At 37.0% G+C, this 14,081-nt stretch overlaps 1 protein-coding gene across 2 annotated transcripts in view; it reads right to left on the bottom strand.

Moving 5' to 3' along the window:
- SLC4A10 (solute carrier family 4 member 10) overlaps positions 1–14,081 on the bottom strand; it is a 121,148-nt gene that overhangs the window by 84,213 nt on the left and 22,854 nt on the right. Inside the window, exons 2-3 of one of the 2 annotated variants that reach the window (XM_062579218.1) lie at positions 13,095–13,176; positions 3,742–3,888 (exon numbers count right to left, since the gene is read on the bottom strand). In XM_062579218.1, coding sequence (XP_062435202.1) covers positions 3,742–3,888; positions 13,095–13,176 — 229 coding nt within the window. Of the gene's footprint in view, positions 1–3,741; positions 3,889–13,094; positions 13,177–14,081 lie in introns of those variants that run through there. The other variant, XM_062579219.1, reaches the window with a different exon arrangement.

Raw genomic sequence — 14,081 nt, 5'->3', positions numbered from 1 at the left:
GTAGACTTCTTGAATAAAGCAAATAGCATTAATGCATTTGAGCTAGAGTGGGTAACTTCACTGGATTTCTTCTCTTCTGCAAATTATTAGGCAAGATGGTGGCAAGCAAGATCTTGAAATCACTTAGCTTACAATTTCTGCTACTAGAAAAGACTCTTCATGACCAAGGCATGAAATCTCAAAATTAGGCAATTTGAAAGGTCAGCATTATGGCAAAATGGAAACACCTTGTACAACCTCATCCCACTAAGAGGCAACAGACAAGCAATGAGGCACAGGTGTGAGGATTTAAAAAAAAAAAACACTTCAGTAATAAGTTTGCACCCCTAAGAGCCCCCCAGGATGCCACCCCTGTTTATTTCACTAACTGTTCTATAGAGCATTTGTCTACAAACTCTGATTCTGCACACTGAAGACACGGGTTATTTTTGAAAAGTAACAGTAGGAAATAAAAAAAAAAAGTGAATAAGCTGGCATCAAAAATGTTCTGTAAAAATCTATTACTTGCAGAAACTATCCCTCAGAAAGCAGCTGGCCCAGCTTTTCTGGCCAGGATTCAAAGGAATTACCAGGAAGCTTCCAACTATGGGCATTACAATGAATACAGGCGTTTTCTAATCATACTGATACCAAAAAATTTGTTTAAAAATTAGCTGGAATTCAGTGGCTAGGAAGCAGGTGGACAGCGCCCCCTTCCACGTGGGGCCCTGCACAGCCTTGTGGCACCATGTACACCCCGCCAGCTCCCTCAGTGCAGAGACAACAGAGCAGGAGCTGCGCCTAAGAACACTTCACAAATGAGGTTAAAAATTGTACAGTTATAAATTATGACAAAAAATAATGCCGTATCTCACAGGTTAACTGAGCAGTCTGCAGCATTTCATGTCTAAATATTTCAGGCCTTTACTGTTATAGCGTCTTTATTACTTAGTTGTTGCTTCTTTGACTTTTAGAGTATCTCCTTTCTTACTTCACTGCTTCAAAACATTATTAATTTATTCTCTTGTATCGTAGAAGTTCTCATTTACTGTTCTGTCTGACTTCAAAGCACTGTCTTCTATCAGCTGGTCCCTCACGGTGTTTATTTTCTCTATCTTTCCTCTTGCACCTGCTAGTTGCTGAAATCTTTTTTCTTCTCCTCCTCCCCCACAATTGCGAAGAATATGGCCTCCTTGTATTAAGCAGAAAGGCTTTAAAGGGGGTCTACCCCGAGAGGGAGCTAAGCATTTCTGCATGTTTGATTATATCAGAATGATTCATAAAGTAAGGGACTGCTTCAGATCTGCTCTCTTAATTACCAGACTCCACCCTGAGATTGCCATCAAGAGCAGAAAGTACACACAGTTTATTCATATTCAACTTCCTTCAGCCACTGACCACTGCTTATAACCTTGTGGTCACAGAGCACAGGAGCTCAGAAGGGTTACTGAGGCTTAATGGATCCAGATTTAGTGAGGAAAGTAGTCTTTTCCTCCTTCCCAGTAAAAATGAAAAGAAAAAAGAAAAAAAGTAAAAGAAAGAAAGAAAAAAAAAAGCATAGGAAAATTATTCTGTATATTCTCTCTCTAGGTGATGCTTAGCCCAGGGCAAACAGGCTGCCTGAAACTCCTATAAGGAAAATCTCTAGAAAAAGCAAGAATGTGGATATAGACTACAGTTAATCCTAGTATGATTTTGCCTGCCTGTTCTGACCATGCTTAACCCCTTTATCACTGTATAATTTTAAGATTTGCCTTCATAAGAAAATCCCTTTCACTGCTCTCTCTGGGATGCCACCTTTCTGCCTTGGTGGACAGACATCAAAACTCTCTCATACTCTGGTTCTCTAGCCAAACTTCCAGGAGTCTGGATAGATATAGAAAAAAAAAAAAAAAATCCACAGATTCAACTATTTAAGACATAATTTCAGAGTGGAAAATTTGGTTATTTCCAAAGTTTTCTGAATGTTTGATAGGCCTGTCCTTGGCTCCTTTGGAATCATTGCTATCACCACTCAAGCATATCTTCAACATTCTGAATCTGAAGAAGGCTGGCCTGTTTCTGGCCTAGCCATTAATCTTGTCTGTCCTAGGCACGAGAAAAGGAGTAAGTTATGTGCCATGACCTACACATCTTTTAAATGGTAATTATCATTCATTTGTAAGTGAATATGTGACTTAAAACAATGCAGTCCAGCACTAATTTCAAACAAGTACACCTGCAGACAAATGCTGTAAACATCAACTTACACACACACACTTTAAAACCAGTTTTAATATTACTGCTATTCCACTCTTGAAGCTCTCTTGAATAGAGGCTGTGATTATCACTAACAGAAAATTATGCCGAATAGGGCATTTTATCATATGCACAAACATCAAAGACGATAAAAGGACAGAATTGGCCAGCTGTATTTATTTTTATTTTTGACATTAGGAAGGATACAAGCCTAGGTTTCTAGAAGTTGAAAGAACAGAGCTAAGTTTTCAGCAAAGATGTGTCACATATTGGCAACTAAATAATACCAGACGACTCAACAGAAGACACAGCTTTATAGATTAAGATATCTCACTTCTTGGCTAACATAACTTTCAATTGTTTCTTTTTAATTTGACATTATATGTATATATATATTCCTTTTAAGAAATATTTTAATAATTTATGAACTCACTGTTGTTTTCTAAGAAACAAGTTTCAATACAGGTCTTCATATATTCTAAATACATTACATGCAGAACTACCTCAGACAATTTTTCCTTCACGGTTCATTCTTCAAAACATATCTACTAGGTTTAAAAAACAGTCGGCTTTGCTGTGCTTTATCAGTATAATTTACTTGAAAGATTTAAGTATTTCAGCTCTTTACAATACAGTTAACGTGACCATTCATAATATACTTGCTCCAAAGATTTCTATATACATAATACAGAGTTCAGATTAAAATAGTCTTATAATTACTACTCTGTAACCTAAAATTACATTGGCCGTAATGATTTAAAAATATTCTTTTGTTGCACATTGACAAATGGTTTCCTATAGTAAGTGCTTCCATTACACTTTCAGCGCTTATAAGAGTACTGGCACACACGCGCACTATGTATTTTTGAACAGCAAGTAATATTCTCACATGGCTTGAGACAACGCTTGACCAATCTATTCATGACTACCTTCTTCTGTTCTTTGTACTGATTTTGAATTTAAAACTTGGAGCATTTTAGGAGTTATTTTTTTTATTTCTGAGGTTTGTTTATTTAAAGTTTTCTTCTTGTTTGTTCTCAAGTCCTCAGTTAGTGGACTCATCTCACAATGGCCTATTACAGTATCACACAAGGAAAAAGGCAAACAGAATCTGGATCACAGTTCATATCTGATAAAACACTGCAGCTTCAGTGACATCTGTGTTACATTTCAGAGGCAAGTACTCCAGAGCCTTCCCTGAGCACTGCTGTGCCATTCAACAATATCAAGTACTTATCCCTGCTCTTGGAGGTAGCAGCAATTTGCCTTGATGTGAACTCTCAAGGACAGTCTCCTACAGCAGTAGGAATTACTGCAGATTCCCAAATATTCACTGCCACTGGCTGCTGCCATTCAGCAGAGGAACCAGTCTTGGCTCTCCAGGAGCCTTTGGGGAGGCTCTGGTGTCAGTTCCCCAAAGCCTCATTCCTAACAGTGTCCAAATCTCAAGAGGAGGACAGAGCATGCACTGCCATACTGATGTTTACTATTAAGAGACCTCTGCAAAAATAGAACTTATCTTACCAAAAGGAGGAGACTCTCGCCCATCTTCTAAGCCTGAATCTCGCTCTCTGTCTCTCTTTCTGTGTTTGTGTCCACGGTGTCTATGACGTCGGTGACTTTTTCTTCCACCCAGTGGCACATGAACTCCAATGAACAATGTTCGGTGGCCTATAAAGAAAGCTATCTTTTAAAAAGGAACCATGGCAAAATAATAATAATAATGACAACTTTAGCAACATTAGTGATACAATAATTATTATAAGGGTAGAAATATTATTATAACATTAATAGCTGTAATATACTTATAACAGTAATCATGATGTAGCGTCACAGATGAACAGCCTCCTGATACAGGAGAAAATGCCAGTATTGAAGTTCACATAATGAAGTGCCAGATTGTTTTTGCATTTCTGCATATGAGCTCTGTACAAACCTAGAAAGGTATTCTGTGAAGTGCCCTCCAGACAGCAATATTAAGAAACACATGGATTTCTTTGCATGGAACATTTGGTAAAGTTACTGTTTTCTTTGTTCATACAGGAACTTTACAAAATTCAAAGCTATTGATGAGCCAAACCTTAACAGTATTATTGTGGGAAATTCACTGATTAAAAAAAAAAAAAAAAAAAAGCCTAAAAAACAATAAAACACAATGAAAACCAGACTGCAAAAACCCTATAGAACTTTATGTGCCTGAATCATAAGTACATAGCTTGTAGCTTAGAGAGCTCATTTTATCCGCTACTTCATTTTTTCATTTAAAAAAAACTAAATAAGAGGCACACATTGCTATGCTTGCTGCCATCTTTGGCTCTTTGAGCCTGAGAAATTTTATGTTGCTGATCAAGTCCAAAAGATTTAGCTCTCTTAGCTATGTGGGCTAACAGGATCAGAGCACAGTAAAGCACACAGAGGGGGGAGAGCACTGGAGAAATGTACAGAAAGTACCATGAAACAGAATGAACAGGAGAGGAATCATGACTCACTATGCACAAGTCTCCTACATTTACTCAGCAGAAACACATATTCCAGATTACTCATCTCAAATAACATTTATTTTCTCCTTGAAATGAATGTGACACAGCTAGTGGATAATTGCTGCTTTACTGTAATCATTCAGCAGTGTCAATCATCTGAAAAAGGTCAAGAACATTAAGCTAAGGTAGCACGTGATCTCTAATCCCATGGAGACTCCAGCAGGGGCAGAAAACACAGCAAGGCAGCATTTGTCACAATACATCAAAGAAATTCAAGGCTGACAGGAATTCTCTGCAGAGGCAGAACTGAAAAAGCTGGAGAAAAGGCTCTGGACACATACTACTTTATTTCATCAACTTTGAATCATATAGAGGAGACCACAAAGCAGAGACCAATTTTATGAAGCCTATTCTTGTATATTAAGGAGATTTTCTGAAGCAAAAAAAAGAGTTGAAAAATAATGCTTTTTTAGATACTTCTTTCTTTCTCCTGATTATGTTTAACTCAAGAAATGATTTAAAAAGAACTGCTGCCTTTGATGCATTTCATAGGTATTGCAATAAGTGAGGCATGAAACAAGGAAAAAATGTGTGCCATAAAAAGAATTCATTAAAAAGACACTGAAGCACATCAGTAATGCGTTACTCAACACTTCCTTGAAAAGAAAAAAAAATGACAGCCACATTTTAAAAGGAATGGAGCTACCCTCCCTAAGTCTTTAATCATTCCCAGAGGTGCAAATAGAGTACTTTTGTTCAGTAATTTAATAAATTCCTGCTGCTTTGTGCTGGAGTTAGCATGTTTATCCTAGGTTTGTGCCACTTCTGTGATCTGGTTGTGCCTGAGTCAGGAAGTTCAGATTCAGGTTCACCCTTCACTTCATTTCCAGGGTTCTGAAACCAGAACCTGAGTCCAGATTGTTCTTTATTCAACAAACTGGGAAACAGGCCCTAAAATGCCAAGAGTCTGCATGACACAAGAATTTTCTCTGTACAGACAGAATCAGTTCACACTGAAGAGAAATCAGCAATCTGGAAACTGAAAAGGATAACCAGGAAGAAGCAAAATGAATTTTATGCCTTCTGTACAAATCTACTGAGGTCAGAGTTCTACCAAAGTGTATTTTCAATTTCAACGCAGAGGGGGCCTTGTAATGAGACTCAGGGCAAATCAGAGGAAATAAGGAAATTCATAGAAAAAACATAATAGTTTTCTATAGCAAAGTGACAGAGTGAAAAGCCAAAGTGAAAAAGTCTGAACTAGGAGTTAAGAAATCCTAGTTTATTAAAAGAGCACAACTACAGAGCAGAAAAAGACAAGCTAGGAACCAAAGAAAAAATAATGAATTCTAAATTGCTGGCAAAATGACAGTGAATCATAGAAGCAAGAAAGAAAAGACAGGAGAGGGGAAAAAATGAAGGGAGTAAAATGACCTTACTTCAAGTGAACTTTTGACGGTAAAGACAATAAACTAATGACTGGAATGTAAGCTTCCTTTTTCTTCAAAAGTTAATGGAGATACTTTTAAAAAAATAGTTTTGCAGTGAAATCTGCACATTCCCCAAGCCCATGATGCCAACCAGGAGGCCTCCTTACAATCTCCAGCATAAACAGGGTAGAAACACAACATTTGTTCTGACAGGTGATTTCTTGCAGCCTTACTCTGGAGAGCAGCATCCACACCTGTTCCAGTGAAGTTCTTTAATAGATTTTTTCCCTAAAGACTTACATTATTTGAACATGAGAATAATTTGAAGATGAGACCATAAGCGAGTCTCAACAATCAGCTGGATGCTGTCATTTTAATGTTGTGCAAAAAAATAGCAATTTGGATGTTTCTGTCTAAGCATAACACAAATAAATACAAGTTGTGGGCAGCTCCTTAATACCACTGAAATCTATGGGAAAATTCCAACAGACACTAAAGGCAGCACATTTCCTCCCCATAAATGGAAAATTGGGTAAAAAGACCTATTTTTACATATATTTTTATACTTTCAATAACTATTTATTACAAGATCTAAGTTAAATTAAATAAATTATCAAAAAAAGGAACATACAACATAGTTTAAATTTGGCTGAAGTCAATCACAGAACATCCAATAGGGCTCTAATCTTTTCTTACAGTTTATAACTAATTGGATAAGGGCATTTCATTAATTTTTAAGAACTAGATCCAAGGCTTTTATGTATTTTATTTTTTACTGCATTAGGATGCCAACTAAAAACACAGAGCACATCCACTCAGTAAAGGAACACACACATGTAGCATCTTTTTCCACCAACAGAGGGTACAGGGACCTCCTTTCTACACCCTGCATTCGAGACGCAAGCCTCTACTTTCAGAACTTCTTAGTGACCCAGCCAAGTCGGTGGCCATTGCATAAAAGGGACTCTCTGTAAGCTTCAACCACTCATGGTAAATCTTCAAGCCTTCCTGTGCTTGCTTCCATGAGAGACACTTTGTATCTGCCTTGGGCCCCGCTGAGACCTGGGCATTTAGATCCCTGCTCGTGGGCATGACAGCATGGGGCAGATAGGGAAACAGATGGCTCTTGAAACGTCTCCAGAAAGAGAGCAGATGCAGGCTCTTGTGACCTACTAAGGAAACACTCTGCAAAGTCAAGTTGCCTTACAAGAGAATATTCAGCCAGTGGTTTGAGCCAAGAATCTCTGTCCCAAAGGACTGCTGAATGCCATGGGACTGGAGAGGGGTTTCTCCCTCTTTTGCAAACCAGTCACTGTCTTGAAGCCACTTCTGTGTTATGCACTGCCAGTTAAAGCTGAACTAAATGAAATTTTCCAGGCTCAGAAAATGAACAGTGAGGTAGAGATAGAAAAGTAGCTGTCCATGAAGAGTTAAAAAAAAATGTTTTCCTTATAGGAGGAAAAGTAATTATGGTGAATTGTGTAGGAGTTGAGAGTACATGACTCATTATTCGTTATTGTAGTGCAGCAGGGAAGCAGAGTTAAAAAGAAAGCAGAAAGGACAAAGGCAATGCTTCCTAAACCAACAATTTACATAGCTGGTTGTGGCTGTAGTTCGCTCAAGGCACATTTCACCCCCTTTTATTGCCATGCTATAATTTGTGAGGAACTGTCTGAAAAGTCTTCATAAATTGTTGGGCCATACATGAAACACACACATGAGGTTGGAGTACAACAGGAGATATACAGAAAACTTATAAACCATACATCCCTGGCCCAAGGAAGCATTTGAGGACAGTATTCAGTAATATGGAGCAAAAGAGGGTCTCATTGAAGTCAAAGTTAAGGCCCTTTTAAAGAGCACTAATGTATCACTCCACTCCCAGCAAACCTACACCTTCCACATGCTATTTTTCCAAGTTGTGGCTGGACCTCCAAAAAAAATTCTTTTTTTAACAGTATTTATGTTCCTTCCCTGTTTTCCTGTGTTGTTCCAAAGCAGTCAGAAGCGTTGTCTGCCCTGTCTTGTTACAAGATCAAGTCTTAACCCCGCCAGATAATAGGAAAAAGTCAGTAGAAACAGAATGTAAAAGGATCCTCTCTGACACACGTGCTGTTCACTGATGTAAAGGGAAGCTGTGTTTATCAGAGGGAAGAAATTGACCTATATTTCTAAATTAGCAACAAGCAAGAAGTAAAAAAAAAAAAAAAAAAAAAAAAAAAAAAAAAAAAAAGCAAACTCAGCTATGTTAGCTATGTTAGTATAGCATACTAACACAGCTGTATGTTAAAAACTGAACATTTCCCTCTTTTGATACTGCAGTTTTGTCAAGTACATTATGCAGCTTTCACTAAATTGGCAAATAGTTAGATAAAAAACAGTGGTTCTAATAACAGACTATGAAAATGCCACTGAAATAATTTGTGGGTAAAGTGTCAAATTATCATCATGACCCACAGTATTATAAAAAGCAACTTTAGAATAGAACAAATTTATCCTCTTTCTGTGCTCATATATCTTACATGAACACAGCTAACTTTTCATTATGAAATTAGTAGTTTTATGTCAATTTCATCTATCAGAATTTCACAGGGTGAAATATTTGGAAATACAGGTCCCCACAAATATTGATAAGGTTTTGTTTCAGTAAAGGTCAGAGCAAAGCCAGACTCCAAAACCTAAAATTTCTGATGAACAAAAGACTACAGCTTTTAGCCAACACTGTATGATAACTTGTTTGCTTTCGTTATTTCATTATTCTTCATGTGCACTTTCAAAACAATTTTGCCAAAATGTCCAGAGTAATTATTCACAAATCTTCAAGGCAAATTACTTTCCCAGAAACAGGGAACAACTGGGAAAGGAGAGAAGACCCAAGCAAAGGAACCAACCCAAGCAACTGCCAAGGCAAGAGTGCAAGCAGAACTGAGAAGAAAACAGTGAGAACTCGAGGAATATTAGGAGACCTAGGTAAAAGCAGACAAAACCAGATGAAAGGCACTGCAGAAGGATGTACCTTGGAAACGACAAAGGGAACAAGCTAGGGCATGTAATACCCACTAGGCAAAATGAAAGATTTTCGTGCTTTTAAAGCCAAAATGGCTCCTTTTAAGGAGAGCTATTCCTAGCGAGCTACAGCTGTACATCTACATCCAGCATTTCCAGCACAGACTAACCCAGATTTCTTATGCTCCGCCCCTCCAAGTCCAACAAGTACCATCACAGAGCACAAGGTAGCTCAGCACAAACATCAGGACAAATGTGGCATCCAAGGGAAGCTGCAGCAAGGAGGCCTGGAGCACAGGATCTGCACTGACAGGCTAACAAATTATCCAAATTGGCTGTAGCTTCCTGGCAGCCAAGGGGAGGGGACGCCTTGATCGATGTTCCTATCTGGCCAAGCAGAATTAGTAACTCACTCCTATGTGGGGGCAAGGCTGAAGCCAGACCAGCAGGTTAATATGATTAATGTTCCTTCAGTCCTGTGAGCTAGTATAGAAGCTAGGTCTTATTAATTTTCAGGTAAATAATGTCAGTGGAAGACAGACACGCAATTAGGTAATTTCTATAGAACTGTCCATTCTCCAAGAGTGAAAACCTGCTTCATTACCTGTTCTGATACAACTACGCTTTTTACTAAATAGTATACAGACATTAGAGTTCAATCAAAATGAGTTTTTCATATATTAACACTAACCTTATATAAGTAAATTTTCATGAAAATTATTTTTAGTATGGTATGAAGAACTATAAGAAATCTAAAATTAAATAATTACAAAATAACCATTTTAAGGACAGAATACTGAAATACTTAGGAATTTCCTTTTTTTTCTGTCAGCAAGATGCCGACTATCAAAATTAACCTTCATGTAGCTTGTTAAAGACAAAGCTTCTCTACAAGCACACTAAAATTGCGAACTATTATTTAGTATATTAAGGTTAAGTCCTCAGCTTCTGCATGATGGTTTGCGTTGTACAGTCATCTTTTTATTTTATATCTAGTTTGAAGTCTTCTGTGACTTTCAGCTAACCAGTCCACATAATCTAAATTTTGTCACAGGTGTCAGAATGCATACGCTGCTGTACAGCGATTTTCATACTGGATATGGTGTTTTATGTGCCTTGAGAGGCATGAAAGAATGCAATGCCTTACCTGACTCCCCCAGAGAAGAATTTTTCCCATACCACTTATGTAGAGAAAATGTATGAAACAAAAAGACTTGGGCAAAATCTTGACTTTTCTGAATCAATGACTGTTTTGCCATTGCTTCCACAGAACCAGAATTCATCCTTGATTCCCTCCTGGACCTTCAGCTATCTCCTTATCGAACTAGGCTATAGTAATACCCAGAGCTACTCCAAGGTGATTCTGCAATCTTTCCTCCAAGATCCAGGACCAGCAGCTGACCACCACTTGTGAGGACGGTCAAGGAAAACCATTTTCACTCTTAGTCGCTATGCTGATAATGGCAAGCATAAACGAAAACTTAAGTTCGAGTACACTTAGTGTCATTCCTTCTGCGTATCTGTATCATTCAAAGGTCTCGGTACATGATCTGAGAGCTTCCAAGGTCTCCAGACATTTATAGGCAAATCCAAACACTTTTAATCTTCGAGGAACACAAAGTACATGCAGCTGTTTTGTCAGAAAACTGTTACTACTGAAGGTAGTTCACTGAAGCAACAGCAGACAGCCAGAGATAACAACCAGGAGTAAGCTGTCTAAGTGCAACTATTTGCTGATGTGCTCATCTGTTTATGAACACATGCCTACCTGCCCCAGCAGGAGTAAGCATAGGGCCTGTTCTTTTACACTCTAATACTTCAGAATCCAGAATTGGTGCATAATTCTCCCTTAAGAATTCCACCACTGATCAAAACAAGAGCTTATTTATTTCAGTACAAATCTTGTCTATATATACACAGAAAGACCACGCACAATATATTTGATTATAATCAAGGGAGCTAGATTGTTTGTTTTGCTTTTAGGAATGATTTTTCTCCCCCTTCATTAATGTAACAGTCAGACAAATGACCTGTCCTGTTTTTGTGACTGATCTCAATCTTATGACTCAGTAAAATGAATTAGGTAGAAAAAATCATTCATGCTGAAAATATGAATGCCAAAGATTTGCATGCAATCCATTTCTGAGGTACCATAAAGCTTAAATAAAAAGGAACAATTTAAATTACATATTGTAAGTACCATTTCTGGCATTAAGATGAGCACCACAGCTTTTCTGCTCCCATGACAAAGTTCTGCAATTTGTGTCCTGTCTCCCAAAATTTTTACCATACTAGTCACGGAAAGAAAATACTGATTTAGAGAGACTGACACAAAATTCTCTTCTTGCAGAGGCCCTACTGGGCAGCATTAATCATAATGATATTTTCATGCTTTCAGCAAGATACATACTTGCAATATGTTTGCACAACGGCTGCCCCAAAACATGCAAATATTTCTGACAATGGTCTAAAATTAAACAATACCAAAATATTTATAATTTTAATAAGTTCAAATTTAAAAAAATTGAATATCAAATTTCAGATTAAAACGACAACACTGAGTTCTTTGTAAAATGGTTCAAATATGGTATTGCACAAACTTTAACCCTGCCAGCACTAGTCTTTGCTATAATATTCAGTAACCAGCTATTTACATTTTTAAAACATAACCTCAATCAAATGTCTGCCAAAGAGCTAATTACATAACATATTAGTTATCTAATTATATGATTTTTACTAAGCTATATAATTAGCACCTGCTTGTATAATTTCATATTTTATAGCTGAAACCTATTATCCAATCAGAGAAAAGGTAAATTTTCAGCAGAGCTCATCACAATGTACACTGAATAAGATGGTGACATGTGTCTGAGTCATATCCACTGTTTCCAGATGGAAAAGTGCCTAGATGTGCTGTGAAACAAATGGACATGCTGTTAAGAGAAACTAGATTATTAAAATTTACAACCTCTTCAAACCTTTTTATGTTACTCGCTATTTCTGGATGCAGCAATTATATCTTTAAAGATACTAATCTGATCTTAGAGTGGACAAGAAATTTATCTGAGAAAGCTAACTGCGTAAGAATAATTGTTCTCTTAGAATATGATGAAATATTGTGATTTTGTTTCAAAGAAAAGTGGACTCATTGGCTAATTACAGGATTTTTCAGTGTTCCAAACAGTAGTATCGATGGAAAGACTGGGCAGGGGAGGGAGTCACTGCAATATTCCAATTTCTATTTGATAATGTCATCCCAGCAGCATTTTTTTAAAGAAAATTTTCAGTGATACTTGACAGGAACAACTCTACACATATAGGATGGTAGGGAAAAATCCAGTAACAATGACTTGGCGGTCACACTGCAAGAGCGTAATCACAGTTGCAACCAGAATAAGGTTTGGATGCACTAAAAAAACTAAACGTGACTCTTTCAGATACAGAATTATTAGGCCAATATCATAAGATAGTTCTCGCATTTGTGAATAGATTTCTTCTACGAGATGATGTTATGCAGTTTTTGCAGAGTATATCATTAAGCGTCTCTCCAATTTGTGATACTCCAAAATGCTTTTGTTCAGTGGGAGATGTGGATATGCAATATTAGGATTTTATATCAAGTGTAGAAAACACTACAAACACCTAATCATCAGTCCTGCTTGCATTTACATACTTGAAAATTAAAGGCAAAAGGACTTCCTGTCTGAAGTCATACATTTGTGTTTGTAGGGATTGATTTTAGAAAATTAAGTTAAAACTGGCAACCCCCCTTCACTATCATCCATATTTAAGCATTGCTGTGCAAAATATGCAATATTTCTCTTTTTTAAAAAAATCATGAGATATTACTTTCATCTCCACTTTTGCATCCCTGCTCAACTCAGTAAGTTTACATCGAAATTTGGTTTTAGTTCTTTCAGAAGAGAGAGGCAATATAACACACGGAAAAATAATCTCTAACCTTCCAAATCTTCCTTTTCAAAATGCGTTTTGAGAATGGAGCGAGTTCCGCCTCTATCCACAACAGCCTCTTCATCATTTCTCTGCAATACAGAAAAAAAAGACAGATAAATTGCTTCTCATATAAAATCTATTGACAAGATTGAATAACATTATGAAACAAAGATAAGTTTACTGTTTATTTATTTACTGTTCTCCTTCAATACTTAAAAAAATCTCATTTTCCTTATTATAATCTATTCCTTTTATAGTAATTTTTACTGACTTGTGATTACAGCTGACTAACATGAAGAAGCAAGTTCTGTAAAAACTTGCAGGATGATGAATAAACTCTGGCTACTGGGAACTAAGAAAAATATGAGCCAATAAGACAATGAAAGATATAAGAAATATCCGACTGAAGCAACTTTTTTCTTGTGCTCTTGAAGAAAGAGATTATACTTTTTTCTGTCTCTAGACCAAGATATAGCCAGAGCTATATGCAGAATTCCCAAACTATTAGGATTTGCACTCTTTATACTTTGGAAAAGCTAGAAAATAATCTCAATAACCATACAATGAGAAAGAAAATATTAAGAGCATAAAAACTCCCAGCTTCATTTACTGATGAACTGCAAAGCTTTTATTTTTTCTTTAGAAGCACAGAGCTGTAGTTACAACAAAAGCAGATAGCACAGTCTAATAGTGCAACACAGAGAAGTTACTCTTTTTTTAGTAACACATAATTTATGTTTGATTTCATACTACAGCCTTATATGGTGCATATATGCACCTTAACAGTGAAAGAAAGGAATACCTTCACTCTCTACTACATTGCATGTGTCCTATGTGCTGAAATGATTTATCGTGATCCGGCTAAAGAAAGCTAGAGAAATTAGTAACCTTCAGCCACACCGGACATAAAAGTAGTCACGATTCCCCAAATTCAAAATATTCAAAATATTTTTGGAGTTCAGCCATGATGCACTGGATGCAGTGCTAAACCAAA

Source organism: Rhea pennata, chromosome 6 (assembly GCF_028389875.1).
Source record: "Rhea pennata isolate bPtePen1 chromosome 6, bPtePen1.pri, whole genome shotgun sequence".
NCBI classification, from domain to species: Eukaryota; Metazoa; Chordata; class Aves; order Rheiformes; family Rheidae; genus Rhea; species Rhea pennata.
This window is presented reverse-complemented; position numbering and strand designations above follow the sequence as displayed.